Source organism: Phyllostomus discolor, chromosome 5 (genome assembly GCF_004126475.2).
Source record: "Phyllostomus discolor isolate MPI-MPIP mPhyDis1 chromosome 5, mPhyDis1.pri.v3, whole genome shotgun sequence".
In the NCBI taxonomy this organism is placed as follows: Eukaryota; Metazoa; Chordata; class Mammalia; order Chiroptera; family Phyllostomidae; genus Phyllostomus; species Phyllostomus discolor.
In genome coordinates, this window is record NC_040907.2 from 9,633,206 (window position 1) to 9,659,128 (window position 25,923).

The following is a 25,923-nucleotide window of genomic DNA, read 5'->3' on the forward strand; positions in this document are numbered from 1 at the left end:
CTCACGGTAGAAAATATCGTTGTTAACAGATGTTTGGAATACTGCTTTATGAACAGGAAATACTGTAATAATTTTCGCCCTATCAAATAAAAGTAATAAAGTGTTTCATGCATCAGCAAATATTTTTCATTATTTGTTGAGGTATACAGTGTTTTCAGAATTTTGAAATAAAAACATAATCTGCAGTTGCTGAAAACTACGACTCACTTTAACTTTTCTTTTTTCGCAGTAATTGCTTGCCCTTAGGAAAGATGGTTCCAAAGATCACGCTTCCGGTACTCAAGACGGCGATTCACAAGGACTCCCATTCAGTTTAACAACGTTGCCCTTAAAAAAAATGGCAACATTCTAATTTCCCTGCCCTCTTCCAAGATGGCTTCCTCGACAATCTGGGTCCCTAGTGTGGCGCCTTTTCCGGGCTTGACAGGGGGCGGGGTCCATTGAGTAAAGCCTTGCGTGCTGGCGCCCGCGACCCAGGCGCGTATCAGGGCGCAGGCGCGGGGAGGGGGTTGGGGGAGGAGGGAAAGCGGCGAGTAAGATGGAAGATGAGGAGGTCGCTGAGAGCTGGGAGGAGGCGGCAGACAGCGGGGTAAGGAGGAGCCGCCGCCCCGGGGCAGGGCCGGGCGGGACCTGGCGTGAGGGAAGCCTCCGAGGAGCGGGTCTGAGTATGGTTATCCCCAAGGAAGGGCCCCGCACGGCGGGCCGGGGGTGGTGGAGAGTCCCCCGCTCTCTGAGCGCTGTGAAGGCCTCTTAAAGGGGCCGCGTTCCATTTCTTCCTCCACCTTTGCTCGGTGCGCCTCTTTCCATCCCCGCGACGTGCGCGTCACCCGGGGCGCCCCACCCGTCACCCAAGTCCTCTTTTCCTAGCCCCCGCGCCCGCTCGCTCGCCCCGGGCCACCTTGACCCTTTCTTTCCGGGCCCTCCCGCCCGAGGAGCTATACAACGTGTGTCGTGGGAGGGGGGGGTGCGAGTTGGTGCGCGGAGTGGGGCGGCATGCGGGGCTCTGAAAAAGGGCTGGAAGGGAAGCAGTTGTCTCTGGGTCCCTCAACTCTCTTCTAAAATCCCCCACCGCATGCGCCGTCCGCCACGGTGGGCGAGCGTGGGTTTTTTTTCTCTTTCAGTTTTACTCGTAAGAGCCCGTTGCAGGCGGGTCTCCTGGGGACCCCGCCCGCAAGACCGTAAGCCCAGTGGGCAGTCCTTTTCCCCCGGGACACACCCAACAATCTGAGCCCGGAGGGAGGGTCTCGGAGTGTGCTCTCCGGGGTGGAGAGGGGAGGGCTGCGATATACAGCATAACGTAGCCGCATGCCGGGGAGAGGAGTGGGAAATGGACCGTTCGGCTTGCTTTTGGAGTTTTTATTTGCCTCCAGAAACTGTAGGAAAATAGTTCATCCCAAGCAGGAACAGCCAAGGCTGTTAGGTCCGTAACTAACGTGGTCTTTTCAGGGTTTGTGGTTTTAGTGGTGACCTTTGAAAAGATGGAGAGAGGACTCTTTGGCCTCCCCACGTTTCTGTCTAGTGCTGGCTCGAGTGGCATCTGCCGTAAAGGTTTAATTGTTGGGAGTCGGTCGTGGAGAGCCGAGTGTGCGAGGGTAGAACAGGAGCTGGGCTTTCCTCCCCGAGCGCCAGTCGGGATGTCTGTCAGCTTGAGAAGAGGCCAAGAAACTGACTCGCGCCAGTGGGTGTTTCTCTGCGGGAATGCTGAGACTTGGCTTCAAAGTTTTTTCTTTTTCTGGTGGTTCAGCATTTCTCTTGCGGTGTTCGTTTTTCCACTTAGCATGATTGAAAATGTGAAGAATTAATTTGTTCAAAAGGCATTTGGTACAGTTCTTATGTGCCGACCATCTTTCTTGGGTTTTTGTCTTGAGTAAGAGCAATTGAAAGATGTTGTAGGGAGCAACAGGTATCATGTGGATGTTTATTAAATGAACAAACATTTTGCGCGTCTGCTATGTGCTGGGCAGTGTGTGTGCCGAGCAGTGACTTTGTGGCAGAGAATGCGAAATTTCCCGTAGAGGCGTCAATTGCCTACTACTAATATGAGTGAATCATTCAGGCACCCCTATGCCTGCCCGCCCTCTGCAGAAAAGCTTGGCCTACATTTTGCATGTGACTCAAATGATAAATTTCCTGAGCATGTTAGCCTTTCTTTGGTTTTCTCACCTATTTCTAAGGGAGGTGAATTTCTCATGTTAAAGAAGTAAGAAAATGAAAAATAGACATGAGTGTAGGATTCAGAAATTGGGACTTACGTTAGTTTTTCAGAATGGGTAAGTTGCTCAGAGATCAGTACTGCATTTTATAGCTAAATACACCCCAGAGATGTAAGGTTTAATTTAGGTCTTTCTGATGCCTGTCCAGTATTCTTTCTAGTATCCTTCAGCAAAACTCTGAAAGTTCTAGGTACAGTGATGGAACCCAAACCTTGCATCATTGATCTAATGAGCAGTAGCAGCCAAAATGTGAGATCCCCTATATTATCTTTTATTAAATTGAAGCATTGAAATATCTGTAGAAGCATTTTGTTTTATAAACAAGGAACCTGAGTTTAGGGTGTGGCCTGTCTTGTTCAGGGTCACACAGACGTGGGGAAGCTGGGATTGACCTCCAGCCTGTCTGACTCCAGAGCTAGTTTCCTTCTCCAGCATTTTGCTGCCTCCCTCACCTGGGGACTGGTGGAAGATTTGGGAGTTGGGCATTAGCTGTCGTTTTTAATAAGTTTAACTCAAGTTTATATTTGAAGGCTCTCTTGAATTTGATTCCTGCTTCAAAATTTGCAAAGGATCTTGTAAATGTGCACCTTTGAAGGAGGGGGGACAGGATGAAGCACTGTGTCCACATCACTGGGAAACCAACCGACTGCACTTGTCTTTCAGAATTTTTAGCTCCCGGTTACCCTGCCTCCCAACTGGTATATGGTAGTGAGCATTAAGTTACTTCCCCCTTGCAAAACAAACAAAACAAGCCAAAAAAACAAACCTGAGTGGCAAGAGGACTAGCACATGGGGCTTGTTGGCTAATTCTAAAAGTGAACATGCAAACTTGATGGAATCTGGAGGCAGTTCTAACCCCTGAGAGTAGAGGGGTTTGGTGATCCTTGTCCTCCACACAGAAAATTTGACATCATGTTAAAATTTCTCGTTTGTCAGTATATCTGAGGTCATTGTTTCCTGTGAATCTTCAGAATACTCAGGACAATCCTGTTGCGTCATTTCAGAAAGACTGACTTTGAGAAACTCCTCAAATATTCTATACATAGGTAGCTTTTTGCTTTTAGTTAGTATGGTGAATGCTTATTTAATATAAAATTGTCGCCTTACCTGATTCCTCCCAAGGGTTTACATTCCAATCAAAGGAAAATTCAAGAAATATAACTTATATTTCACCAAGGAAATGCTTCTTTTTTGTTGTTGTTTATATTTTTACTTGTTTTTAGAGACAGGGGAAGAGAGGGAGAGAAACATCAATGTGTGGTTGCCTCTCACACACCCCCCATGGGGGTTCTGGCTGGAAACTCAGGCATGTACCTTGACCAGGAATTGAACCAGTGACCCTTTGATTCTCACACTGGTGCTCAATGGATTGAGCGCTGGACTGCAAAGCAAAGGGTCGCTGTTTTGATTCCTGATCAGGGTACATGCCTGGGTTGCAGGCCGGGTCCCCGGGTGTGGGGTGCATGAGAGGCAACCACACATTGATGTTTCTCTCCCTCTCTCCTTCCCTTTAACTATCTCTAAAAATAAATAAATAAAATTTCTAAAAATAATCTGCCTTTGGGAGAAATGAAAATATAAAATTGAGTTATTGTTGATTCAAACTTTAAATTATGTCTATCTTATGCACATCTCAAGTGACAGAGAATTTTGTAATTGGAAGACATTTTTGTGCTCCCCCCAAAATCATATCAACTGTTTGCTGAGTTTCTGGTGGTTTGCAGCTTTATATTCACTTGTTTTCCCTAGCCCATCTTTTTGGTGATGAGCTAACCCAGCCCTGGGGAAGGCAGATGGCACACAAATTAAATCGGACTGATAGTTAGTGTAAAGCATTGGCAATCTTTCTAATTTCCTTGCACCTCAAAAGTTGCCTTCTATTCTTTCTCACTAGGGCAAGTCAGGTAGCAGTTGGAAGATAATCTTAAATAAGTTAGAGGTTGATCAGTCGTTTGGGCTAAGAATTCAAATTTACTTTCTACCTTCATTGAGCTGTCAGCGGTGATGATGGGTGGAGCGTAGGCCTATAGGAAGGCGTCAGTCAGCATCGAATACCTGCTGTGTGCCTGGCACTGGGAACAGTCCAGTGGAGGAGTCAGACAGGTGAGGTGGCACTGCCCTGGAAGAGGCGTAGACGGGGTACATGGTCTTGTAGAAAACGTGGTGCCTAAATTAAGATTGGAAGGACGTGTTGAATGAAGCAGTAGTAGGTTTAGGAGGGGCAGGTAGAGTGTAGGGCCGTTGCCCATACAGACAAGGAGGCGGCAGGAAAGAGAGTCCTGCGTTGGAGCGCTACAGTATTTCCTTCTGGCTGGAGGGTGGGGGTTGGCAGGGCTGAGTGGAAAGAGATGAGGCCGGAGAGGTATGCAGGGGCTGGATTGGGAAGGGCCTCCTTGGACTTGGTTCTGGGGAGCTTGGACTCTTTCCTGACAGCAGAGGAGAGCTTTGAAGGCTTCTATTTTTTTATTTTTATTTTTTTAAAGCAGAATAGTAATACATTTAGATTTCAATTTAAGAGACAAGAGACAATTTAAGAGACTTTGACCTGCTTCTCTTCCTTTAGGGTAGAGGCCATTCTCCCTGCAGCATGGCTGCAACCCCACTTAGGAGTCTCCGGTGCTGCACGTCACTGCTGTCACTATGGAATGCATGTGGTGGCTGTGGGTAGTGGGCAAGGAACAGTTATTTCAGGGCTACCTGGTGCTGATTTCTTTATGTCTGCCTTTGTAATAAAGAAGGCATTTAAGAGCTGTGGTATCAGAAAGAACATACCCAGGTGTACCGTGCCTGCAGGAGCCATCTCTAAGCTAGTCCTGGTCTGCTCGGGAAGGTTGGGTGCTAGGGACTGAGGTCCTCGGAGTGGGCCCGTGTTTCTGTCAAGTGGCTAGTTCCGACATGGATGTGCTGAGATTCTGTCCCTGGACTCTGGAAAAAGATCTGTTTTTCTGTGAAAGAGGATAATGAGCTTTCTACTGGTAACTTCTTAGCATTTTTAATTGGGGCTGCGTGGGGGTGGGGCCTGCTCCCAGCATGCTCTGATGGTCCTAGGGAGCTGCTGTGGTTGCTGGGTGGAAATTTGGGCAATCACAGGCCTTCTTGCTTTCCCTCTTACAGCAGGAGAGAACTTAGTGTTTTGTTCTAAGACTTTTGATAGAAGTCTGCAAGAGAAAAGTCACAGTGGCTCAGGTCTGACAAGTCCAACGTACTCTGAGTCCACCTCTTTCTTTCCATGCCCCAGCGCCGCACCGTGGTGGCCCCCCCACAGTTAAACGTCAGTTCCTGGCCGGATCAGGTAGCTAGCCTTCTGGAGGTGTAGTGTGTTCTTTCCTGCACACTTTTCCCACGGGAACAGAACATGTTCCTGTCAGGACAACTACTGACTTGTCGGTTTCCTAGGAGAAAATTGAGTTTAGCTACTTATATCTATGGCCAAAATGCAGAATGAAATGAATTTTTTTTTAAGTAGTAACCATAGAGATTTCTCCTCCCAAGTGTTTTTAACTCTGCTAGCCTCTGCCAAGCATGCTTTCCTTTAACATCAAGTTCTATGCAGGATGTTGATGGGAAGATAAAGATTAAAGCCAACTACCCCAAATATTGCTAATTTTCACAGTTAACAACAGATCCCAACAGGGGTCTGCCTGTGTGTAGATAAAGAATTTTATCCCTGAGGGCAGGACATTCCAAAAAGTCCCTCGCAGTAGGTGATCCCCTCTCCACACCCGAACTCTTTCCCTTGTAAAATGAACACAGGAAACAAGTCATTCTTTTCTAGAAGGAACAATAAATATGTACGGTTGAAATTGCTTTCTTCAGGGACACTACCCCTAGATGAGCTTGTACAGGGCAGCCGTGACACGCATCTGGAAAGGTCAGGACTGTCACTGCTCTGCACTGACCCAGAGAGCCCTATTCCCATCCTTCACCCTCTGGCCTTCTTGGCTCACAAAAGCATCCGTGACCCTCCTGCTGTCACTTGCTTCTGCTGCCTAGTCACACGTTGCGCTGGTGAGTGGACACTGCCCACACGCCTGCGAGCTCCCACATCCCACAGGCTTTTTTTTTTTTTTTTTTTTTTTTTTTGATACAGCGTCTTGAGGGCTCACTGTAGGCGGGACACAGTGCGTTTGTACATTCATTGTCCCATTCGGTCTCACTGGCCTAGTGGGGCACAGGCGCTATTATTCCCAGTGTCCGGGAGAGGAAATCACAGGACGTATTCCAGCCTCGGTGGTTGCCTTCACTCTTTGCGACCTTTTTGGACAGTTTGTTGACCTTTGCTTTCTCAGCAGATAATTAACTAGTTAAGTGTTTTAGAATACATGTAGTTCCTAGTTCCTTTGACATCTTGTTGCTTGTTTCTCCTGGGATTGGCCCCCTGCTTCAAGAGCCTGGATGATGAGCTGATGAATTTTGTCTCTCTTGAGAAACTTGAACTTGAGGGCCAAAAGATTAATGCTGCTGTCAGTTGTAACACTAAGAACAGTAACTGCACGTGAGATGCTGGTTGAAATCTTGGTTGTAGTTGGGAAATAAGTTAGCATTTGGCCAGTGGAAAGAGATAATACAATAGAAATATTTTTTGCTCAGATTTCTTGAGAAGATTTAACAACTCTGCTGTCTTGGGATTCTGTATCTGTAGTCGCAGACTGGCAGCCCTTGCGTATTCAGCCGAGGATATGTTCATTGATTTTAGAGAGAAACATCGATGTGAGAGAGAAACATTGATCCGTTGCCTCCATATGTGCCCTGACCCGAGCTGGGACCAAACCCTCCACCTAGGTATGTGCCCTGACCAGGAATCGAACCTGTAATTTTTTGGTGTACCGGACAATGCTCCAACCAACTGACTCATTCAGCCAGGTTTTTAACATATTGAATACCTTTACCTGGGTCTTGGTTGCTCTCTTCTCCTCTGTAGCGCCCCCCCCCCCCCCCCAAGCTACTATCTGTTACCTAGTGTTTTGTCCTGATGGCTTTAGCCATTTACTTTATTGGCTTGACCCTGGAGTGGTTGTTTGTTGCCTTTGATGACTAATGATTTGCCCTCGGGTGTTTGAATAACACCTGGTGCTGGGGAGGAGGACTGGCGGCTGTGTTCCGTGCCCCAAGTCTGCATGCCTGTGTCCTGTGGCAGGGGAGCCTCTCTGTCTCCCTTATATAAACGGTATAGCAAGGAAGGGTAAGTCAGCTCTGCCAGTTAGTAAACCCACTTTCTCCTTCCATGGCAGGTAGGAGTCAGAAGACCAGACTCAGGGTTCAAGCGTCAGGTCCGATTTAGGAACAGAGCACTGCCTGCCTTTCTCTCAGTTTCATTTTTCTCATTTGCAAAACTCGGCTGCTCTGCCTGGCCTGGTGTTGAGAGATAAATAAAAAGTCATTCAAAGGCAGACGGTGGAGCAGTGAGCCTGTGGCCCCGAGCGTGAGGGCATTGTTCCCTTGCTCTCCAGACGCCGGCAGGGCCGCCTCTGTTCAGTTCGGGTGTGCGGTTCCTAAGGCTGGGTGTCATTCTTGCTCTGCTGAGGACTGATATTAACTGTTTCCTCTACGAGTTGTATTACTTAGTGTTGTATGACAACCAAAAGGGAAAAGGCAGAAATAAACTCGAAGAAGGGGGGGCCCGTTAGATTTTACCCCCTACTTTATTCCAAGGGTAGGCCTCACCAGTGTTACTCCCACCCCGCCCACCCCACTTCCTTAAGGGAAAGGGCCGTGTGGCTGTCCTCCCCTGTGGAGACCCTTTGAGGAGGTGCTGGAAGCAGAACCGTGCACTGTCTGATAGCGGTCACCGCGCTTCTGAGGCCTCCAGCCTCGGGTGCATCTTCATTGCCAGGTCTGTTCTTAATGTGTACGCCTTCATAGATTCAAGATTTTTTAAAATGATTTTATTGTTGTTCAAGTACAGTTGTCTGCCTTTACCCCCCCACTACTTCCCCCTACCCCAGCCATCCCCTCCTCCCTCCCCTGCTTCCACCCCCCTTGGTTTTGTCCATGTATCCTTTGTAGTTGCTCCTAGACTTCAGATCCTGACTTCGGGTTTCAGCGCGGCTGTGGTCTGCTGCCATAGTCCTTCCTTCCCTAGGAGCCTTGGCCTGGACTGCGGGCAGGCTGCTGTTGCTTGTCAGCCTTTGTCCTACCGTGTTAGTACTGCGGCCGCCCAGCAGCCACCCTCCTGAATCTTTTTGCTTTCTCCTTTTGAGGTTTAGGATTCAGTCCTGTCGTTTACAGTTGAGTGGCTTTAGGCAAGTCACTGAACCCAGGAGCATGTTGCAAGGCTGCTGTGTATCTCCGGGGCTGGGGTGAGGATTAGCGGTGGCGAAGGGAGACACGCCGTCCTTTTACACACGCCTCTGCCAGGCTTGGAGTGTGCCGCCCCACCACCACTGCTGAGAAATGCGTCAGGCAGCTTAGCCCTCATTTTGAATATGATACGTGCCTCTGGTTTCAGACCCAGATAGGCCCCGTTCACATTCTGGCTCCACAGACATTACTTTCTAGTGAAGAAAGGTGGACAGTAAACAGTAATGTTTTATACCACACAATGAAGAAAAATAAAACAGATTGAGGGTATAGAAAATGACTGGCAGCGGTACCATTTTATTTTTAAAAATTTAAAAAAAAGGTCTGATGTGGCCTCTCAAATGAAGATAGGCGGAGAGGCCTGAGACAAGCAAGAGGGCGAGCTGTGCAGAAGAAGCTGGTGGAAGTGCATCCCAGGCAGAGGGAACTGTCCGTGCAAAGGCCCTGGGGCTGGAGCATGCTTGTTTCCTGCGAGGAACAATGGGGGCCAATGTAATGGGAATGGGTGAAGGGGCAAGCGGTAGGAGGTGAGGTCAGAGGTAGCAGGGAGCCAAATCCAGTAGACTAGTAGGCCGTGGTGGCTATCACCTTGAAATGGGAAGCCACGTAAGGGCATTGAGCAGAAGCTAATCTAGTTTTTAAAAGAAATGTTATGGTTGTTATTTATGAAATAAACTGTTGGGGCAAGAGTGGAAGCACAAAGAGTGAATAGGATGCTATTGTCACTGCCCATTCTAGGGCTGTTGGTAATTTGGACCGGGGTGGTCGCAGCAGCAGAAAGTGCTGAGAACATGCAGGCTGTATTTTGAAAGCAGCCAAACCAACGAGATCTGCTGATGTGGGGTGTGAAAGAAGCATCAGAGATGGTGGACTCAGTCCAGAGGCTTTGGACTGAGCCGCCGGGAGACTAGAACTGCTGAGGTGGGGGGGGTTGTAGGGAGGGAACGTGGGAGGAGCAGGCGTGGGTGAGTGGTGAAATCAAGACTTTGGTTTTGGGCATGATAGGTTGAGCTACCTTTTGAAATCCGATTGGAACTGTCGAGTTGGCAGTTGTAGGCCAATGTTTATAAAGCTGTGGAACTGGATGAGATCACTTACCACATTTTGCTGTGTATAATGTGCACTTGTTTTTGCTTGAATTTTTGAGCAAAAAATAAGGATGTGCATTATGCCTGGGTAGTACTAATTCTTTATATAAATGGTTTTTTAATTTTAATTTATGCTTGTGTGTTAAAAGTGTAACTATAGAAAGCAATAGTGATATCTGTATGCAAAATAATACCCTAGAATATGATCATTGGTTTTGTCTGTAAATGTAAATACATAAATAATCAAATTAAAAAATTAAGACGGCCCTGGCTGGCATAGATCAGTGGATTGAGCACGGGCTGTGAACCAAAGCATTGCAGGTTCGATTTCCAGTCAGGGCACATGCCTGGGTTGCAGGCCATGGCCCCCAGCAGCTGAACATTGATGTTTCTCTCTCTCTTTCTCCCTCCCTTCCCTCTCTAAAAATAAATAAATAAAATCTTAAAAAAAATTAAGACAAAAGTTTTTTTCCTGAAAATTTGGGCCCAAAACGTGGGTGCGCATTATACATGGGAGTGCATTATGCCCGGCAAAATACAGCAGTAAGTCAGCACAGCTACAGAAGAGAAGAGGTGCAAGCTCTCCAACCCTGAGGGATCTGGAGAGGGGACGGAACCTATCCTGTTGCAGGAGAAACCAGATCCGCAGTGTGAGAAGGAACCACCAGGGTGGTGGAAGGAGACCAGCAGAGTGGTGTCTGGGAGGCCAAGTGAGGAAGCGCTTTAAGGGAGGGGCATGGAGCGATGCCGGATGCTGCTGAGAGACTGGGCGAGATGAAGGTTGGGAACCTACTCTTGAATTCGGCAGCAGTGGATGTCATTGACGACTTGGAGGAGAGCAGGTGTCCAGTGGAATGATGGGGCTCAGAGAGCTGGATTGCAGTGAGGGCGCGAATGGACGGCCGGAGCCAAACACCGAGCACTGGGTTGTTGCCTGGCTCGTTGCTGTTGGACCAATGTGACAAATAGGACTGATCAGAGTAAGCTTTTCACAGCAATAAACAGCATGCCCTTGGGTCCTTGAGGTGCTCAGCCGGTAGTTCCTGGAAGGTGAAATGCACAGCAGATGTATCTTTACATGGCTTACCTATTTCATCCAAGGTTAGACCTGAAACAGGTTGGCCAACAGAAGTCCCATGTGAACGTATATCTAATTTAAAATTTCCTAGAAGCCACGCTTAAAAAGTATAAAGAAACAGGTGAAATTAAAATCTTTTTAATTTTTCAATTACAGGTGACATTTAGTATGGCTTTATAACCATTTCAGGTGTACAGTGGTTATACGTTTATATAACGTTATATAATGCTTGAAGTGATCCCTCCAGTAAGTCTAGTACCCATCTAGCATCACATTCAGAAGAATATTATTGACTGATTCCCTGTGCTGTACTTTACATCCCCATGACTGTTTTGTAACTAACCAATTGTAAATCTGAACCCCTTCACCTTTTTCACCCAGGCCCCAGCCTCCCTAATTTCCGTATTTTTAATTTAACCTGGTATATCCAAAGTAGTATGTCAACATGTAATCAATATTGAAAATCTGTCCATTGAAAAATGAACTATTTTACGCTCTTGTACTAAGTCAGGGAAGTCTGTGCATTTGGCGCTTGCAGCACACCTGGGTTGGACTGGCCACCTGCCGAGTGCTCCCCCACTCCGTGTGCTGCTGCCACTGTACGGGGCGGCATGGCTGGAGAGGGCGCCCAAAGGAGCCCTCTTCTGGGCAGGCACAGAGCAGTCCTGAAAGCTGTAGTGAACTTGGGGAAGAAAGCATGCCACCCCAAAGCCCGTCATGATTTTCTGGTGCCTCGGATTTCTTCAGATTTGTATCTTGCTGGCCATAGGCATGAAAACTAATTTTCTGCAGCAGCTTTTTGAATAGTGTCAATACCAACTAGTAAGGGTCATTGCCGACAGCAGCTAAAGTAATCTCAGGTGGTTTTCCAGACCTAGATTAAGAAATGGGTTCACCGTAGAATACCTTTCTAGATTTGAATCTCTTAGTTCAGAAGCTGTCTTCTTCTTCTTCTTCTTCTTCTTCTTCTTATTTTAGATTTTATTTATTTTAGAGAGGAGAAGGGAGGAAGAAAGAGAGGGAGAGAAACATCAATGTGTGGTTGCCTCTCGTGCACCCTCAACTGGAGACCTGGCCAGCAACCCAGGCATGTGCCCTGAATGGGAATAGAACCGGTGACTCCTTGGTTCGCAGGCCAGCGCTCAGTCCACTGAGCTAAACCAGCCAGGGCAGAAACTATTTTATTTAAAGTCCCTTTTCTTTTCTCTTCTTCTTTCCTTCTATTCATGTTTTCATCTTCTTTTTCTCCTACTTTTTTTATGTCCCTTTCTTTTTTCCTTGAAATTCTTGTCCTTTAAGTCCCCGTAGGTTTCCCTGGCTTGTCACAGCAGGATTTCTCCTTCCGTTTTTCTGTCCAAAACAGTGTTCGTGCAACTAATGCAGCCACTGTGATTCGTTTCTGTTTCCTCGTCCACAGGGATTGCCTTACTCACCTGGGTGTCTAGCATCTGGCAGTTCCACTTCGTAGTGGGTTTTCCATAAATGCTTGTCTCCAGCTTTTTTTGTTGCGGTGAAGCAGAAGGTAAATGGCCTTTGAGGTGCGTTAGCCAAGTATAGACTGCCCTAGAGAGGGGATTTTAGAGCTGTGTCCTGTGCCCTGCAGTGACCCACTTAATCACAGAGGCGTGTTTTTCCTTGTTGTGGGAGTAACAGAGGAAGGAAGAATGCGTTGTGGGAAATGGAACCTTCAAACAGACTAACCCCGAGTCTATACTATGACTCATAAAAAAGCAACTGATGAATTCATGACCTAGATGTGCCCCCATAGAACTTCTTGTCTCTCAGCCCATGAATTCTACTTTTGACTGACCCAATCATGTTTGTTCAGGAGTTGAGTTCATTCTTCGAACCTGACAGTGATCTTGAAGCATCACTGTAGAATCGGACCTGGGGTGATGTGACTATTTCCAGAGAGGGAAGCACCCTCTCTGGAGGTAGCCAGGGGCGGTAGAGTAAGCAGGAGCACTGGAGGTGGCCAGCCCTGCCAGACAGGACACTGCCATGCCACTGACATAGAGAAACGAGGCAGGGATGGAACCCAGAATTAAACTAATCAACATGGAAGCTGTTGGAAAAAGTCTCTATGGATTGCACGTCTGGACATGAAAATAGCCATTGATGCACTCTAAAGGTACAGAGACCTTTCCATCTGATAGTTTTAGACCAAATCTTGCTGGTACTATGAATTCTTTTGCTTTATTGCTAAGTGAAATTGGGGCCTCACAGGAGGAGCCAGAATATCGTCCAGATGCTCAGTACAGGAGACGGCACTTTGTTGGAGAGACTGCTCTCCCAGTGGACCCGCCACAGGCAGCCCTGTAGCCGGGGGAGTGGGCGCTGGGGTCCTTCCCAAAGATGTGAAGCGGTGAGGACCAGCGTGGGCACTGCCTGCTGTGGGGTTTCGGGGCCAGACTGAGCCCGAGTTTCCCCCTTCTGCTGCTTCACAGGATCGTCTTCTCTTTGCGTTTTTCTAGGATGGTGGCAGTGTGCTCGTTGGGACCTGCCAGGCGCTGGTTCTGTGAGGAACCCTTGTTCTACTGTCAGGGTTCCCGTCTCTGCTTCAGATCCCTCTGCCCAGTGTCTGATTGTAGCTAAGTGGTCCCCGATTTGGGACAGCTGGACAAGGCCAGAGGAGCCTGTGGGACATAGTGGTTCGCAGAGAGCACGAGACCCTTCGCGGTTCCTTGAGTTTGAGGGGGCAATGAGAAAATGTCATCCTCTGAAATGCAGGCTGACAGAAGAGGGGCAAATTATCTGAGAAAGCTTATGTAGGAACTGTTTCTGATAAAAAGAGGGTGTTTTCTAACTCAGTGGGGAACCAAGAATGCCTCTCAGACTTTCATTCACTACAAGGTGACTTGGATTTTGGGGGGTTTGTAAGTTGCATTGGTGGCCAGAGGATTCTGGTTTTCAGAGAGAGGGATGCAGTGCGGCGGAGCAGGCATTTCGTGGCCCCAGGCCGGAGGCCCCAGGGTGCAGGCAGCACCCTCTCCCACCCTGTAGCTAACAGGTGCAGATTTGGGGTGGTTCGCTCTGTCTCTTGGGGGTTTGGCTGGTTTGAATCTGTCTCGCAGGGCTTCACGTCCCCTGGGTAAACTGAAAACATGTTTGTTGAACACGCGGGTCTGGACACAACAGCCGTGATGGTGCTGCGCTTGCTGCACTTTGCACCAAGGCCTGTTTATGTCCCCCCTTTGCCTTTCTTGGTCTCCTCTCCCCTTTCTTCTTTCCTCACTCATCTCTTGCTGTTACGGGAGTGACCGTGCCATTGTAATCTGCCTGCCCTTGCAGGTACATTCCTACCAGCTTTGTTCCTTTTGCAGATTGTGACTGTGTTCCAAATTAGGCCGTCTGAGGTGTCCTTACCCTGCCTTTCCCTGATATGCTTCCACCCCCCCAGCTTTCTGCCAGAGCCTCACACAGCATCGTCACTGCGAGGTTAAGGGCATCAGTAGCCCGTGGAGCTGTGTTTTCTTCCTCAGATGAGCTGAATTTGCAGTTGACGTCTGACTTCATTCACCTTGTGGCTATGGCCTCTCCCTTACGTTCCACAAGGGACCGGTCCCGTCCAGAATCACCTTGCTCTCCACTGTGGTTCTTGATGACATACCACCTCTCTTTCCTCCTGGTTTCACGTTTGCTCTCAGATCAAGAAGTGTGTACCTCGTTTTTATAGAGGTAGAGCCCCACTGGGCAAGCGATACCTGTGTTTGGTAAACAACAGGTCTTTTGTTTGGGGTTTGGCCCAAAGCAAGGAGGCCACCCCAGTTATTAGGGCACAGAGCGTCATCCTCAGGAGCCTGCTCAGTGCTGCCCAGCAGAAGAGAGCCTTCCCAAGAGAAGCCGTAGGAAATGAAGCTCGGTTAGCACCTGGCCTCTGAGTGCTTGTGCCCTGACACTTGCCCGTGCCCTGTGACCCTCCCTCAGAGCAGTGTGAAAGAGTGCTGAGCTTACGGGTTTCTTTCCCTAGCCGTGGAGGTTGGTCTTCCAACACAGGAAGAGCCTTGACCTTAGTCTGGGACTCTGTATCCTTGTAAAAAGAGAAAGTGACCTTCACTGATAAGATCCCTTGCTGCTGGAGCCCACATCTGGATGCTTCCTCACAAAACATGGAGCACTCTTTCATTCCATTGCACTGCTGCCTCTCCGGAGGAGAGGGATGTTCTTCTTGCAGTGTGCCCTGCAGGGGAGTCTCAGCTCGGTCCAGCTCTTCGGAGCGCAAGTCTGAGAGCAGGCTGATTGCAGCAAGGTCTTGTCCAAGTAGAGAATGGACTGACTCATGATACCTGGATAGACTCCAGAGGGAGATGCAGTGCCCTCTCCAGCCGCTGGCAGAGCGCGCTCCTGCTTGGGCGGCTCTGAGCACGCTGGTGTCCAGTGGCCATCTGGAGAGGGCCCGGATCAGCTTTCCTCCGAAGCTGCTGGAGTTCCGTCCCGCTCTCTGACCTCATGGAAGAATTCCTCTTCAGCTCTGATAAGCTGTCCCGCCTGATGCGATGGAGTTCGATGGGAGTGCGAGGGGGCAAGGCGGAGTTCAAGGGGAGCTGGGGAGGAGACAGACCATCAGTGGCTTTACCAGCATTTCCGCGGGCTCGAGCACTGTCAGCATGCAGCAGCACGGGCAGGGCCTCCAGGGGCTTTAGTTCTAGGGCTGCCTCTGTGCTGTACTAGTCTGTGGCCTTGGGTAACTTCCTTTTCCTCCCTGAGTCAAATTACCCTCATCTGACAGAGAAAAATAAAAGCTACTTTGCCTACCAAACAGGGTTGGTGTGAGCAGAAAATGAATGTTTGGGAAAGTGTATGATAGCCATAAAGCATTGTATTGACATAAGACATTATTTTTATTTTATTTTTAAATTAAAAAAAATAATTTATTGATTTTAAAGAGAGGGAGAAACATCGATTTGTTGCTCCACTTATTTATGCAGTCTGGTTGATTCTTTAAAGAAATTTTTTTTAAATTTATTGATTTGAGAGAGAGACATCAATATGTTGTCCTGTTTACTTGTGCATTCATTGGTTGCTTCTCGTATGTGCTCTGACTGGAGATCGAACCTGCAACCTTGGCGAATCAGGATGGTGCTCTAACCAACTGAGCCACCCAGCCAAGGCCATTGGTCGGTTCTTATGCGTGCCTAGACCAGAGACAAGCCCATAGCCTTGGTGTATCTGGACAATACTCTAACCAGCTGACCTACCCGGCCAGGGCATTATTTTTAAAGCCAGTAGTTTCGTATTACATGCCAAGTATGCTGGTCATGTCCTAGTTTGGGGGCAGAGGCACATTTACTCGGACACAGTCCATGTGCCCTCTAGAAAGGCTTTTCTTCAGCCAGCCTCCGTTCCCCGGGTCTGGGCAGATTCCCTGTCGTCCGCAAGGCCCTGGACAGAAAGACAGAAGCAGTTTGCTCTCCTGAGAGGAAACCCCAATGAGACCCCTCACGTTCAGCTAATATAACATATATTAAGATTTTTTTATAGGTTCTTGATTTGAGAGAGAGAAGAACGGGGGGTGGGGCGGGGAGACAGCCCTGCCCAGGATCGTTCCCGCAGACTTTTGGTGTGCGAGACAATGCTCCACCAACTGAGCCACACCAGCCAGGGCTGTAACGTGTGTTTTACCACAGTGTGTTAAAAACCAGCTAATGTATTGGGCCTATTTGTCTACATGTCTCATTTGGCCCACACAGTGATATGAAAGCAAGAGTTCATGTAATAAAGTTTAAAAGGGGGAAAGGGTTTTCTAAAAATAAAAAATAATAATAATAAAGTTTAAAAATACAGAGCTTTCCCATAACAATCTTGAATTAGGTTTCTCCTAAAACAATGTAGCAGGTGCTCTTCGGCGCCTTTGTAGTCCCTTCACTTGCCCACTGTGCTCCCTACGTACGGAGTTTGGTTACTCGCTTGGCCTGGGGGGGCATTTGGTGACCCTGTTTGAAAGTATCTAAATCCCACAAATGGTAGGTAAACTTTGCATTAATGGTGGAGGAACATGAGTAGACAGGCTTATTACTATTACTATTATTACTACTATTATTATTATTATTTGTTTATTTTAGAGGGGAAGAGAGAGAGAGAAACGCTGATCAGTTGCCTATCATGCTCCATCTGGGGATTGAACCCACAACCCAGGCATGCACCCTGGCTGGGAATCGAACCTTTTGCTTTGCAGGCCTACTCACAGCCAACTGAGCCACACTGGTCAGGGCAGCAGTCTGTAGTTTAGACTGGAGCAAAATGATACACTGGGAACTTTAAAACCATAAGTTATTGGTGGAAAGCCTTGAAAAGCCCTTAAATGGCAATGGACATGAGACTGACATGAGACGCAGTATCTACTCAGGCAGTGACACGGATGCTAACCTCAAAAAGCTGAGAGAGTGACAGTTCTGACAGACGACGCTGTGGGCTTGGTTTCTCTTTGAGTGTCTGTCATTTCACAGAAAACACCCGGGGCACTCCTCACTCTCGGTTCCCCTTTCCACTCCATCCTCACAGTCAGCAGTCAGCGGGCACTGACTTGCGTCGCCATCTGGAGTGAGGAGTCTTCATTCTAGAGGTTTCCTAGCTGGAGAGTTCATGGTGCCCTCACACTACAGTCTGTTGTGCGTGCCTGAGTATATTTTGGGTCTTTCTCAAAGCAAACATTTTAAGCATAACTCAGCACCGATCAGAATGAGTATCGTGTCAGGCTGGATTTCAGTCTAGGTTCACATTGTTCATAGAGACAAAACTAAGGACATTGGAAGGATGAAAAGTGAAAGACAGAAAAACGCATGTTCCAGGGAGTACTAAGCAAAGAAAACTGGCACAGCTCTATTAGTTCTGAAAAGTAGATTGTCAGGGTCGCTTCATAATGAAAAACTGTTTAATTTGCTAGAAAGAATAATGCTTGATTCTTCCCATTGTCAATAGATCAAACAAATTAGCAAGAATTCAGATTTGAACAAGTTAACCAGCTTGAATTGCACCTATAACTTCAGAATACAGTCATTTTCAGGACATACAGAACGTTTACGAAAACTGGCCACTCATTGGGCCCTGAAGGGGATGTCAGCAGATCTCAGAGGCTTTGTACAAAGGCAGTGATTCTTACCATTTTGCAAGTAATAGACTCCTCTGAAAACCTTACATGTTTTATAAGTCAGGGTTTCTCAGCCTCAGCACTTCTGGCATTTGGGACCAGATAATTCTTTTCTCTCTCTTTCTCTCTGTCTCTCTCATTTGTTGATTTTAAAGAGAGAGGACGGGAGGGGAGGGGCGGGGCAGAGACGGAGACACGTGTTTGTTGTTCCGCTTATGTACGCATTCATTGGTTGGTCGTGCATGTGCCCTAACAGGGGATGGGACCTGCACCCTTGGTGTCTGGGGCGATGAGGCTCTAACCAGCTGAGCTCCGTGGCCAGGGCTGGGACCAGCTAATCCTCTGGTGCAGATTATCCTTAGCTGTTCTGTATTGTGGATTTTTAACAGCATCCCTGGCCTCTACCCACTAGATGCCAGTAGTGCCCCTCTCCCAGTAGTGACACCCAGAAATGTCTCCAGACATTGCCCAGTGCCCCCTAGTGGGCAAAATCAACCTTGGGTGAGAACCACTGTGACAGGTCTTCTCTTCGGAGAAATACATAATTTGCATGCCATTTCTCCCCTCCAGTGTCTGATGGTCTTGCCCTCCTCACTGAGGACAGCTGAGTGGAGCATTTTGTAGGAAAAAGCAGTGGGACAGCCACGGAATCTGGACGTGTGGTCCATGTTCTCTCTCCACTTTCCCCTTGTCTAGTGCACAGACTGGTACAGGAGTGTGGAGGCTTCATGGAGTTCCTGGTGCTGAGGGCCTGAGGCCTGAGACTGCATTCACGTCCATAGACTTGAGCCTTCTGCTCTGTTCTAAGCCTCTTGCTAGGTGATAATCACAGAGAGTTCGAATTCATGACAGGGAAACAAAAGTTATAAACTGTGATTCATGTGATCGGGAAGGAATATGAAAGAGAGAGCTTATCCTGAGGAGCAGGTGATTAACTAGATGGGATCAGAGAAGACTTCGCAAAGGAGAGGTGGCCAGCCAAGCTGCTGGGTTTTGCAGAAAAAAAATGGGAGTGTGCAAGAGAGAGGACATTGCAGGCAGGCAGGCCAGCACGCCGGGCTCTGGGGTTTGGTAAGAGCTCAGTCTTGCTGTGGCGTGAAACAGGAACAGAGATAAAGGAAGGTATGGGCGAGGCGTGCTTAGGAGCTTGGACTTGACCGGGCAAGTAGTTGAAGCATTTTAAGTGGGGAAGTGGCACAGTCAGATTTGTGTTTAGAAAGTTGATTTGAGTGGCTCTGTGAAGGATAGCTGGGAGGCCGTGCGAAGAACCCAGCTGGATGCTGAGGGCCTAGAACTGTCGCTGCAGCTGTGGGGATGGAGGGAGATGAACTGCAGGGAGTCAGGTCCCCAGGCCCCAGAGCTGAGTGAAGGGAGGTCCACGTCCATTACCTCAAAGGACACAGTCATGTCCCTGGCCAGAGAGGACACTGCCCTTAGCTCTAAAAATAAGGACATACGTTTTTATTTGAGAGAGATTTTTTCCTTTTTTTATATACATTTTTTTCCTCTAGGAAATAGACAGACGGTTGGAAAAAAAACTGAAGATCACACAAAAGGAGAGGTAAGGCTGCTGTCTGGTCCGAGGGCTGCGCCCTCTGCCGTGTGAGAGCTGGGCAGTCAGTGCTGCTCTGCGGCTGGTGGTCAGGGCTAGCGGCCAGGCCCCTGAGCCCCGCCCTCAAGGGCACCGCGGCTTGAGGTCCGGGGGGAGGGGCATGGGTGTTGCACCTGCCCTCCTGCCTCAGCGGGCACCCCGTGTGGGGTGGTTTGACGGCGAGTGGGGAGGTGGCAAGCCAGAAGGCGGGTTTTAGGCCTGGCTCTGTTCCCAGTTGCTCTGATGTTTGGGACAGGTTGTTTCCCCAGTCTGGACATCAGTTTCTTTCTCTGTGACATGAGGAGGCTGGACAGATGATGTTTCTGGGTCTTCTGTGACTTGGTGGCATAGGGCATTATGGGGGTGTCCTGGAAGAAAAGATTCTCAGAAATTCTTAGGCCTTGACGGTTAGCTCCGTTCCCCATGCAGAGAGCAGAGGAGGTGGGCTCCAAAGCTCGGGAAAGGTGACTTCAACACCCTGTCTTTGGGCTTAGGCACATGTCAGCTTCCCACAGGGACAAGTGACAGGGAGGATGAGAGGGCCTCTCTGGGCTTGCCCAGTGGGCTACAGAGACGTTCCCCAGGGAACTCGGGGTGTCTGGCCTGCCCGCTGGCGTGTTCCTGACTCCCTTCCTCTCTGATCAGATTGCCGGCTCCTTGTCTGCTCGTCTCAGCAGCCGGTTACAGTCCCCTTGCTGTGCCATTCCCGTCCCGCCCAGGACTCGTTTTGGTTCCCTGACAGCAGCTGCGTTCCTCTAGCCCCTACCCCTCCCGACAACCAAGGCTCTGAAAAGTCCCCCGTGGGCTCTTTGGTTCAGAAAAGAAGCTAGTTGACTGCTCTGGGGAGGGTCTTTGTGGCTGTTGAGGGGTGGGCGTTCCTGCTTGGACCCCTTTTCTCTGGTGGCTTTCGTTTCTTTTCCTTCCTGTGTTGTCCCCTCTCCTGTGGGCGCGTCGCTGTTGTGCGCGTCCACCAGCCTGGACAGTGCTTCTCCTTGGAGCACTGCCAAGCACTGCCTCCAGGATCGCCCCTCCCCCCAGCCCCGCTGCGTCCAGCACACCAGCGAGCCCTGGTGAGGGAGGAGGTGTCCGCGCAGAAGCCCTTCTGAAGAGGTGATCCAGCTGCTGGTGTAGTTCGTCTCAGGGAGGCCCAGGCCACTCGCCAGAAGGCTGAGGCGGTTTGGTGAATCCTGTCTCGGTGCCAAGCAAGGATGGCAGAGCGGGCTGCTCGGTAGAGTTTGGTGTGAGCACACGTGCTGGAAGCCTTTGCTGGGAGGAAGCACTCGGACCCCAGCTAAGGGGCTCCCGGGATACTAGCCTGATCTGTGCAGGGAAGCCGGGATTTCAGTGGAAGTCACTGGATTCTGGACGTGAAATGTTTTGCTACAGGGGCCAAATAGTGGTTGTTGAACGTGATGAACAGGGGAATAGAAGTCCCAGAAAATGAGATGGTGTTCCAGTCCCCATGGCCTGGTGGCTGTGTGGGCTTATGCAAGGTTGCTCTTGAGGAGTGAGAATCGGCTCTCTGGTCAGAGGCCAGCGAACACCGAGTGGGAATCGCGGGGTGGGAGGAGGACAGCGAGGAGAGCCGGGTGCGGGGCAGGGATGGGGCCTCTGCAGCCAAGGGTAGGACTTGAAGCTGTGTTTGCTCTTTGTCAGCAGGAAATCCAAATCTCCTCCCAAAGTGCCCATTGTGATTCAGGACGATAGCCTTCCCACGGGGCCCCCCCCACAGATCCGCATCCTCAAGAGGCCCACCAGCAACGGAGTGGTCAGCAGCCCCAACTCCACCAGCAGGCCAGCCCTTCCGGTCAAGTCCCTAGCACAGCGGGAGGCAGAGTACGCTGAAGCCCGTAAGCGAATCCTAGGCAGCGCCAGCCCCGAGGAGGAGCAAGAGAAACCTATCCTCGACAGGTGAGTGTAGCTGGCAGGGCTGACTTGTCAGCCACCCCACCAGGCCACCTTGAGGAGGAGGAGGAGGAGGAGGATGGTAGCCTGGCTGTGTAGTGAGAAGCAGGCTGAACCAGCGCTGGAGCCACCGCAGCTCCAGCGGTCAACCCGGCCTCCTGGGCCAGCTCATTGGGCAGCACTGGCTCCCAGACTGCGCTGAAGCATGAGGCCGTGCTTTGCTAGCACGCCACCTCTGCAGACACCGGGGCAGGGGAGCATGGAGGTTAAAGGCGTGGACTTGGAGTCAAAATCCGCTAGACGGAGCTGGAGCCCATTTCTGCCACTCACTGCAGCTCTGTCCTCTCCATAGGCTAATCTGAAAGACGGGATGATGACAGTACCTGTCTCATCAAACTGCGGTGCGGTTAAATGAGTGTGGGTTCTGGGAACCCTCCCTGGCACGATGGAGCGTGCCCAGTCAGTGCTTACATGTTTTCCCCTGGTTCTCATAATAGCCCGCTGTGATGTTTTTCGGGATTCTCTTTCATTCCTGGTATTTTTTCTCTGCAGTCCTAGAGATTGCATTCCAGTTTGTCCCCGCCCCCGCCAAACCAGTGTGTGTGCAGACAACTTCTTCTCACGTTGAGAGGCCTCTTTGGGCCTTGGTGTTCTGCCACTTGAGCTGATCTGTGTACTTTCTTTTTACCCCTTCCTTAGTTTGTCAGGCTTCTGTTCTCTCTCTTCTAAGTGTTCACCTGGCAGAGCAGAAAAAGTCCATTTCCTTTAGTCTCCCATAGTAATGGGAGCCAGCCATTAACCACACGATCGGGAGAGAAGCAGGAGAACAGCGGTGGTGGGTGCTCAGTCCCTGCTCAGCTCCGGGTTAGGGGCCCCACACTCGGGAGGGTGTGCTGCCCAAGGTCACTGCCTCTGGATGGCGTGGGCCCTGGAGCCCTCCCCCTGCCTTCAGGTGAATGATGGTGAGCCACACGGGGGGCGGAAGTGCTGCAGGTGCTAGAGGTGGCCACGGGCCACCCGCCCCATGCAGGAGCTTCTCAGCCTGGAGGTGCCCTGAGTCCACCTGCCGAAGAAGCGGGCTCAGGGAGCCGGAGTTGGCTGATAGGCACTGTGACTTCTGCCGCAGCTGCAGGGGTGGTTGGTTTTAAGACCTGGGGACTTGTTTAAAACCCTTTTTCAGGCCTTCCTCTGATCTTCTCCCCCTCAGGCCAACCAGGATCTCCCAACCAGAAGACAGCAGGCAGCCCAATAATGTGATAAGACAGCCTTTGGGTCCTGATGGGTCACAAGGCTTCAAACAGCGCCGATAAATGCGAGCAAGAGAGGATGCCACCGCTGCCACCGTTATCGCCTCCTGGGTCATCCACCACGGGTTGCACTCCCGTGGCAGACAGCTGGACTTGAGCAGAGGGAAGGACCTGATTTACTTGCACTGTGATCCCCTTTGCTCCGCCCACTGTGACCTTGAACCCCATGCACTGTGACCTCCCTCTTTCCCCCCCTTCCCACTGTGATCGGCGTGTCTACAAGGGCTGTCCCAAGTCAATGGAAAGGGAAAGGATGGGGTTAGGGGACTTAAGAGTAGAGAGTCAGGCAGTGCCACTTGGCCACTCGGGGTACAGCCAGTGCCAGCAATAACAGTTTATCATGCTCATTAATTTGGGATTTCAAAACAGGAGAACTCCCGTCCACTCACCCCCAAGTGCATGTCTTCATCACTTAAAAGCAAGTTCCATTTGAAAAATATCCTTTCTTTTTTTCCCTTCCTATTTTTGTTTATACAAATACCTGATTTGCAAGAAAAAGTGCATGGGAGGGGTTTTAGCAGTTTAATGAATTTTTAATTAAGAAAGGGTAGTTTGGTAGTCTACTTAAAAAATGTTTCTGGGAAATTCACTGGAAACATTAACCAGTAGGTTTTTGGTGAGCTTAGCTTCTGTATTCCTACTGCCGCCCAGAAAAGGGGCAGGGCTCTGTAGCCCCCAGGACAGATGAACACCCCATGCCTATACCTCCCTCCCCCCGGCTAAGTCCCAGGGCATCATGGCCCTGCCTGGAGACTGGGCTAGTTCTATAGGCTCAGAGAGCCTGGGGAGGGTGCCAACCCCACCTCTAGTATTTTGGGAGATGGGGAAAGTAAACAGACTTTCCCTCCCCATTCCCCTCAGGGTGGTTCCCTACCAGCCAGGCTTGCTACTTCTAGAAGAGAGCGGGGAGTGAGGCCGCACTCCTGAGCGTGGAGGGAAGGGATGCGAGACTGCTCGCTGTGTTGCTGTCAGCACAGGGAAGCCAGGAGAGAGTCTGGCCCCAGGACCCAGCTTCCTGCCTAGTGTGTCAGGAAGGTGTCAGAAGGGGCCTGTGGAGGGCCGCCTCTGTTGGTGGCATCAGCTGGGTACCTGCAGCTGGTACATCTCCTTTGTGAAATCACTATCGTGGGAGCGGACCGTCTGAATACATATGGGAAAGGACAAGCTGTGCGTTGCAAAGGTTGGTGATGACAGACTGGTTCCCTGTAGACCTCGGCTACCCTTCACTCTTTTCCCAGAGCGAGGGCCTGGAATGAAGGCAGTTTCCCCTCCGTCCCTGGAGCCTAGAGACTTGCTTGGCTCCTTGAGGAGGAAGAGACTGCGAGGGCAGCTGCCCAGAGCAGCTGGGTGTGTGCAGTCTGGCTCCTCGGGCTCTCTCTGCTCTCTTCCGTTGCACTGCGCCTTACCCCTCAGCCAGCCAGCCAGCCAGCCTCCCCACTCAGTGGACGAGCTTGGAGTGGCTGGCGCGACGTTTTTGTGACTAGGGCAGCTTGCAGTGCCCACAGTGACAAACTAGGTCTCGGGGGCTCGCTCCACCTTTGGTTCACCTGGCTCTCGGCCTTGCCCTGCGGGAAGGTAGGCCAGGCTCAGTAAGCCACGTCCTGTCGCGTCTTCCCCTTAGAAGGGCCAGCTGCCCGCTGGATCAGCAGCTAGTCCGTGGTGCGGCCGTGCAGCGGTGTGAAGCCAGGAAACCGTCTGTGAGGAGGAGGGCTGGAACAGGGCTTGGGTCGGTGAGAGCCCACAGGGTGTTGGGTACGCCCAGAGCCTGGGGGAGTTTCCCCCAGGAGCGGGCGAGGGAGAAGGTTGGCTGCTGTTTTTATAGTTCCACTGCCCTGACCAAGTTTCCTCATGCTAAATGTCTGGTGTCCATCCCTCATGTAATAGTGGTTTCTGGCCCAAAGTGAGACTGTCCTTTCAGCTGGAGGAAGGTACAGAGGTAGGCCGGGTGGAGGGCCAGAAGCACTGATTGCCCAGCCGTTGGGACACGTGTTCTTGCCCTTCTCCCCCTCCCCTAGTGGAGCCAGAGGGAAGACTGGCAGATGGGTGTTCGTGGACCGAGGATGTAGTAGGGACTGGTGCTCCCACCTCCCTCTGGCCAAAGATGGGGCTCTGCCCGCCGCGTGCCTGTCACCACCCACTAGCAGTCGGATCCTTGGTGTCCCGGACGGAGAGGTAGCAGGCAGGTTTTTCATTTTTAAAGAAATGAAAACAGGAAACTATTGGGGGAGGTGGGAGGGGAAATGGGAGAACGGTTTGGATTTTGTGTGTGTGTGTTGTTTTTTTTTTCCTTTTTTTGGTAGTTGTCTGTAACTTTCCTTAAGTGCTTTTTTTTAAAAACTTTTTTTTTTTTAAGTAAGCTGCAGGCTTTGGCTTGGAAAACCCCAGGAGGGTGGGGGGCAGAAACTGGAGGCTGCTGCCCCTTTATCTGCCTTCACGGTTCTGTCCCCTTCCCCCGGCTCTTCCCCGGCCCCATGAGCCAGGCCTCAGACCTCCCAGCTAACTGCTTCCCATGAGCCACTACTCTGTTGTCAGCCTATAACCAAAGGAGCTGGGGGTCTGGGCCTGGTGACCAACCCTTCTCAGCCCACTCAATCAGGGTGCTCCCCCCCTGCAGGCAGGAGGCTACACCCTATCTGCTACCATCAGCCCCTTCCAGAGCCCACTGCCCCGCCCCGCCCTGTCCAGCCCAGCCATACCCTGCTCCGCCCCATCTGGGGGTGCTCTGCTCAGGGATGGGCCGGTAGGGCCGCCCCAGCCTCCCTGGTAAGCAGAGACTCTGGAAACCTCTGGGGTCCTGTTTCCTGGCCACGTGATCCCAAGGGTGCACACGGACCCCTTGGGTATCTGAACAGAAGGGCATGGGAGGGAGGGCCGCACCCCTGCAGTCCTGCTCTGCTGGTCCAGCGGGCAGCTGCCCACCGCACCCCGCACCGCGGGCTCCTGAGTCGGCAGATTAAGCATTTTATAAATTGTATTTTAAATACATGTTTTAAACTTGTCAAAGCCTTGTCCTCGTTTCAGTCCTTGGCCTCCTAATTTCTTGCTGCGGCTGTGTATTTAAGCACTGGGAGCTGTCTCTGCTCAGTCCCAGGGAGGGGCGTGCTCTCTGTTAGAGAAGCAGGCCTGAGGTGGTGTGTGTGCTGGGGGACAAGTAGCCGCACCCTTAGGCTCCAGGGGAAGGGGCCTCCAGGTCCTGGGGCTCCACTGGTGAGAGCGTGGGTGAGGCACTCCCTGACCTCCCATGGGGTCTTTCCCAGGCACTCCCCTGTGCTTACCACTCGCAGAGAGCAAGCGGACAGAGTTCCTGCCTTTGTGGGGCTCCCAGTCCAGAAGGAAAGACATATCTGAGGAGAA

At 50.4% G+C, this 25,923-nt stretch overlaps 1 protein-coding gene across 2 annotated transcripts; it reads left to right on the plus strand.

Moving 5' to 3' along the window:
• Positions 1 to 491: 491 nt before the first annotated feature.
• SZRD1 (SUZ RNA binding domain containing 1) lies at positions 492 to 25,572 on the plus strand. 2 transcript variants are annotated; one of them, XM_028512020.2, is made up of 4 exons: positions 492 to 589; positions 19,278 to 19,327; positions 21,014 to 21,268; positions 22,470 to 25,572. In XM_028512020.2, the coding sequence occupies exons 1-4, from the start codon at positions 539 to 541 to the stop codon at positions 22,570 to 22,572; spliced, it is 459 nt and encodes a 152-aa protein (XP_028367821.1). In that variant the 5' UTR covers positions 492 to 538; the 3' UTR covers positions 22,573 to 25,572. The 2 variants fall into 2 exon arrangements, with proteins under 2 accessions (XP_028367821.1, XP_028367823.1); XM_028512022.2 differs by having other exon boundaries at positions 21,017 to 21,268.
• The last annotated feature ends 351 nt before the right edge of the window (positions 25,573 to 25,923 follow it).

Excerpts from the sequence above, each read along its gene's own strand:
- SZRD1 (XM_028512020.2), top strand. The coding sequence starts at position 539 with ATGGAAGATGAGGAGGTCGCTGAGAGCTGGGAGGAGGCGGCAGACAGC. Across the intron at positions 590-19,277 it reads AGGAGGCGGCAGACAGCGGG|GAAATAGACAGACGGTTGGA; the intron begins GTAAGGAGGAGC and ends TTTTTCCTCTAG. Across the intron at positions 19,328-21,013 it reads AAGATCACACAAAAGGAGAG|CAGGAAATCCAAATCTCCTC; the intron begins GTAAGGCTGCTG and ends GCTCTTTGTCAG.